This window comes from Rhynchophorus ferrugineus, unplaced genomic scaffold (genome assembly GCF_030347505.1).
Source record: "Rhynchophorus ferrugineus isolate W39M unplaced genomic scaffold, kcgeb_rfMv2 rfM5, whole genome shotgun sequence".
Classification (NCBI taxonomy): Eukaryota; Metazoa; Arthropoda; class Insecta; order Coleoptera; family Curculionidae; genus Rhynchophorus; species Rhynchophorus ferrugineus.
Window position 1 is genome coordinate 22088409 of NW_027472584.1, and position 6148 is coordinate 22094556.

Below are 6148 nucleotides of genomic sequence, written 5' to 3' on the forward strand. Positions count from 1 at the left end.
AAAAGTGCCAGGAATGTTTAACACGCGGATAAGGACAAAACTCTCGTAATATATGTGTTTTGGTGTGAGATAAACTAAAATTCATGTTAAATTGCTCTAGAATTTATACTTTTTAAGATATCTAACATAAACAGAAATCCACTCATTTTTTGAAAATACAGTTTTCGTTATATATCCCAACAATCAAGGGTTGTTTAAAATATGTTATACCACCATTAGATTCAGCTGAAAATTCTTTATAATCTACGTAACTTTCATTGACCTGCAAGAACTTGAACAGAAGTGACAACAAAAAATCTGAAAATGTTAAAAAATCGCAAATTTTCACGACTATATATATGGAAAAAGTGCCAGGAATGTTTATCACGCGGATAAGGGCAAAACTCTCGTAATATATGTGTTTTGGTGTGAGATAAACTAAAATTCATGTTAAATTGCTCTAGAATTCATACTTTTTAAGATATGTAACATAAACAGAAATCCACTAATTTTTTGAAAATACAGTTTTCGTTATATATCCCAACACTCAAAGTCTGCATAAAATATGTTATACCACCTTTCGATTCAGCTAAAAATTCTGTATAAACCACGTAACTTTCACTGGCCTGCAATAACTTGAACAGAAGTTGCAACAAAAAGGCTTAAAAAAAGTTTAAAATTAAAAAAAATTTGAGCTCCCAGGAAAGATAAAACTCAAAATACATGCATTTTTCCGATAAAATAAGTTAATATTAAAATACAATAGAATAATATATTTTAAGGTAATTTAGAAGATACCAAACAACTTTAGCAAATAAACAAATTAAAGTACAAGCGAATGTAATAATTATTATCGTAAATAATCGTTTTAATAGCGAAATATATATAATGCAATATTTATCTCACCTTTATATCGATAACACTGCACATAGCTAATGGACAACATAAAAAAACACACAACTGATGCTTTCATGTCGATGAATATCAATAGTACTGGGTACCGTGGAGAATTTCACCAATCTTATTACCCGTATGAAACTGATCCAAATTAAAAGAAGAGGTATTTAGGGTAAAGAACGCATTATCAAAGACTGACAGGTTCACATCGCGCCATACTACATTCACGATCAATTTTGGAAGTCATTATTATAACGTGTTCCTCATATTTAACTACAAGCTTAACAGAACGGCAATTGGAACGTCACTAAACGTATTATTAAATGCTAATTCTATTAGACATCTTAACGGTTGTCGTTTTCTCTTTTCAGTGGCGGCTTTTAATCTATTTTACATCACTGTCTCTTTTACTTAAGTTGTTTTTTTTTCTATTATTGTATACGAGGTTCCTTTCAAAACTAGGTATGATATATATATATATATATATATATATATATATATATATATATATATATATATATATATATACGATTATGAATAATTATTTACGATAATAATTATTAAATTCCATTAAATATTTCCTATATTTCAGGCAATTTACTGATTCTGTCTCAAAAGGACGACGTATCTTTTGAAGCCGTCCACGAATCGATTCCCATTCACTTTCCTAGGTATCTTCATAAAAAGTGAAGCGGTGCTCTGATAGGTCATGACTCACATGCCTGAATAAGTAGTAAACAGAAGAAGCAAGATCTGGAGAATACGGCGTGTAGAATAGCATTTTCCATTTTAATGTGTCCAAGTATGTTATCACCGGGGTTTAGAATATATGGCCGATTGTTGTTATGCTGAAGAATATGTTTTGTGTGTATTTGCTCGTATTCTGGTCGTTTATTGCGCGGTTTTCACCTCAAGCACATCAATTGTATTCGATGGCGATTCCGTCTTAAATTTTTTTTGACTCTTCAGAACGCTCTTTATTTTCAGTGTCACAATCACTACTTTTAAACGTCGAAACCAGTATTGATATATTGATATCGATGGAGCATGATTGCCATAAGCCTCACGCAGCCTTCGATGATCTTGAGCAGATTTTACGACAAATTAAAGTAAGCATATAAAACCTCCGGCAAATGCGAACTGAAATATTGATAAATGAAGTCTGAACTTGATGTTTTAATATCAATCATTTGTTAAACTGAACCTTTCTGGCTAATAATGTATAGAAAATCAATATAGAACCCAGTTTTAGACTTAATATAATTGTCAGAGGGATCATTGTTTGGTAAATAGTGCGGCCGTAGTAAGACATATCCGTAAAATTGCTTTCTATTGGATATGCTTAGTGCGTCCGTATTTTAATGTAAATTGATGTAAAAACAAATTCTTTGATTGTTTCAAGACCTGATTGTTTGATGATTGAATTCTGAATCTACTTCCATCAACTTCCATGGCTTGTAGAAGAATGCCTATAGCTTGCGTTTTTTTTTTTGATATACTGTCTGATTAAACATTTACAGGATAATTCACAGTCACCACTGATATTCTTCAACAGGAAGTCTGGCTATAATAGGTGAATAATATTTACTTATATTGTCATATTTGTATACTCAAGAATCTAGCCACCCAAAAAAAATGTTTGAATCACCACCTACATCAGACTTTTTCAATAGGGTGTCTTGACTTTTTTCTACATTGGTATAACTCATTTTCACTTTTTCTGTGAATTATTTATGTGGTGATTTCCTCTTATGAATCTTATTACCGCGTACTTTTAATTCCATCTTGATCCATGATTGTTAATTTTAATTTTACACTTTGTTCTTCCATGTATCTCTTTCCTGCTATTGTTTTGTTTTATTATGTACCTCTTCTTTGTTGAATTTCGACAAATAAGCGATCTCTTTGCTTATGTCAAATCATGGAAGCAGTATTAAATTAACGTTCACCACAAATGTTATATTATTGGACATTTCTTAACTTAATATAGTCTTAGTTAATTTGTTTTTATTGATATATAATTACCAATTATATAAATTTTCAATATTGCGATGATTTGGTGAATGTACCGTTACATTCACCAAAACATAACTAAATATTAGTGACATAAATACTAATTAGTTTCAGTTTCTAATGAAAATACAATGAAACTATTCAAAAGAAATGAATATTAGTTGGTATCGCAACCCTTAAAACATTTAACAAATCGAGCAATTAGGACGCATTTCTGCATTGAATGACAGGAAAACGATAAATGGGACAAAATTTACAATCCAAGTTAGGTATTAAGATGTTACAGTGCTATTGTTATTCAAATTGCGGAACCCCAAACGGTTTTAATGTGTATTGGGTGTTTGCCTTTTATAGCGGGATATTTTCCGTTTTAAATCAAGCCAAAGGGCATCTTAGGACTGAAACGATTTAGCATCGTTTTATTTCAATGTAAATTTTCAATTGTACGCCAGCTAAATTGAACGGCAATTGGTCGAATTGGTTATCCGTTTATTTAATAGTTTTCCTGAATCGCTTTGTATTTAAATTAATTTATCAGCTATGCAATTACACCCTTAATTATTTTCTTGAATTACCTTAGCTCCCTTAAGAGTGAATTTTTTCTGAAATTTGGTTTTCAAAAAACTACCCAATAGATTTAAATAATGTTTTGAGACTTCTATGTGTATATTATAAAATACAGACATGTAGTTTTACATAAATTTATATTAGAAAAGGCTCTCATAATTTGGTGTAACTGGAACAGATTTTTTGAAGCAAAACATTGGAACATATCTTATTGAAGTATGTACCTCATCTGGATTTTTTTCTTAGTTTATATTATTTTTGGTGAAAATACAGTAGGCATTTTTTCATAGAGTATGTAGTAGTTTCAAAAAATTCAATTCTCAAGCTTAGAGCTATTTAAATATATTTTTGTTACTTTTGAACAAATGTCAACATTAAATTGTTTATATCAGGCATAATTACTTATCAATCTTCAGGATATTAACGAATGTAAATATGTACATGTGAAGTTCACGTATAATCAGACCACACAAGCGCCAATAACAGTAAAGTTTCATAAATAAATTAATTTATTGGCTATGCAATTATACTCATAATTATGTTCCTTTATTGCCTTAGTGCTCTGAAGAGTAATTTCTTTTGAGATTTATTTCTCGAAAACTACTTAATAGATTATAAGGCTTTAGTGAACATATTCTAAGGTACACATATATACTTTTCACATATATTTATATTAAAAAACGTCCTCATAACTTATTATTTTAAACAGTAACAGATTATTTTAAATCAAACCTTTTGATCTTGATAATGTAATGTAGTGAGATGCATTTAATAGAAAAACAGCAGTGGTAATAGTAGAGATTAAGATAAAGCCGATGGGTTCTCCTAGAAATATACCTAGATTTAAGTTAATGTAAAGATAATTATTAAGAATCTTAAGCGCTTGCACAGATAATTTTCCAAAGAAGCTGCAATTAAATTTTCAAGGTAATCTGTCATTTTAACAATGCCAGAAAAAAACGCAAAAATGAAGTATATCTGGATGTGAGTGGTAATAATTTAAATATGAAGCTCCAAACTCAGTGCTGCTATAACAATTTCATAACTATCTTTAAGAAAACAAGCTATAAGAGAATATAAAAGCATCATGTCAACAGCAACTTGCGTTTTTTCATAATCAGAATTCCAACATGCGAGGGGAAAAGTCTCAAGCTATTTACAGAATATGAGGAATTGAAGGGAAAAACTTTACATGCTCTTATTTGATATTCAAAGTGCGAAATACTACAGCGGCCAAGGTCAAATATCGTCAAACTTGTAACTTTCGTACCCATCCATTCGTAAAAAGGCTCTTTTATTTACAACTACCTTAAGGAATATCGTATTGAATATTGGATATATATAAAAAACGAGATGTTCTGTTTCTGCTGATGTAAAATTGCGAGTATGACAGTTGAAAGTTTCAACACAGTGTGTTAAAAAAAACTAGAAACTTTTTTAGGTTTTATACGTATAGAGAACAAATTGATTTATAAAGCTGTTCTTTTTCTCTCGCATACATATATATCACGACTGAAATTGTAGAAAATAAGTATAGAATTTTTTGTCGTCATTTTTCTGGTAAATTATTATTTTTTAACTGCTTTCTTTATTTTTTCTGATAGCAGAAATTCGGAGCAGTCAGATATAACATCAGTAGAAACAAGTGGTGATCAAGAAAAACAATGCCTGATAAATACTGTAGGCATGATTAAACTAACCATTTGTCTTGGTGTTCACTGTAGAGGTAAACATGTTTTTGTAAATAAGCCGAATAATAACAAAATATTCACTAAGATAATGGGATCGCTCTACACACAGTACGTAGGTCACAACGCAGAAATACTAGTTACAAATTGTCTTCTAATAGACTAATAGTAGAGAGAACAAATTTATTTACAACTAGCGACCCGCCCCGGCTTCGCACGGGTGCAATGCTGATACTAAATTAAATACACTACAGAAAAAATATGAACGTTGTATATAAAAACATAGCGGCCCGCTCCGACTTTGCACGGGCATAAAATATATATGCCTATGTCACTCAATGAAAACATGATTAAAATTGATGCAGTATTTTTGGTTCATTCATTACTGCCCTTGGCCTGCACGCATTAAATTTGGAGTAAAACAATTCCTCTTCCCCTATACTTATTATGAAGATTTCCTGTCATCTTTGGAATATCTAAATTCATACAATTTTTATTACATTACACATTTTTAAACGCAAATTTTAAATTTGTAATATCTCCGAAAATATTTGTTTAATTTACATGCTGTAAGAAACCATATTGATCTATATTAATTGCACACTGTATTTAAGGTATTTAATTCGATAAGGATTAATGCCGTATTGCTTAAAATAGCTTCGTAAATAAGCCATTTTCTCACGTAAAAAGTAAACAATAAAAATGGTTAATGTGGGTTATCCCTAAAAGATAAACATATACCATCGCAGACTTTTTTGTAGACCTTTTTATGGTGTACAATACTGAAGTACATTAATTTGATCTAACTCGTAGGGTTAGGCAGCGTTTTTGCTAATTGCTAAATAAGCCTAAAAAATAGGTTAATTTACGACATCATGTTAGAAACCTCTAAAATGAGCAATGTTGCCTTAGTATATTATGCATATATTATACATATAAACCTTCCTCTTGAATCACTCTATCTATTGAAAAAAACCGCATCAAAATCCGTTGCGTAGTTTTAA

General features: G+C 30.4%; 1 protein-coding gene across 1 annotated transcript in view; it reads right to left on the minus strand.

The window, feature by feature from the left end:
* LOC143196979 (uncharacterized) overlaps positions 1 to 1161 on the minus strand; it is a 54860-nt gene extending 53699 nt beyond the window's left edge. Inside the window, exon 1 of the mRNA XM_076404973.1 lies at positions 886 to 1161. Within this exon, the coding sequence (XP_076261088.1) occupies positions 886 to 952 (67 nt within the window). The 5' untranslated portion in view covers positions 953 to 1161. The remainder of the gene's footprint in view (positions 1 to 885) is intronic.
* Between the last annotated feature and the right edge of the window lie 4987 nt (positions 1162 to 6148).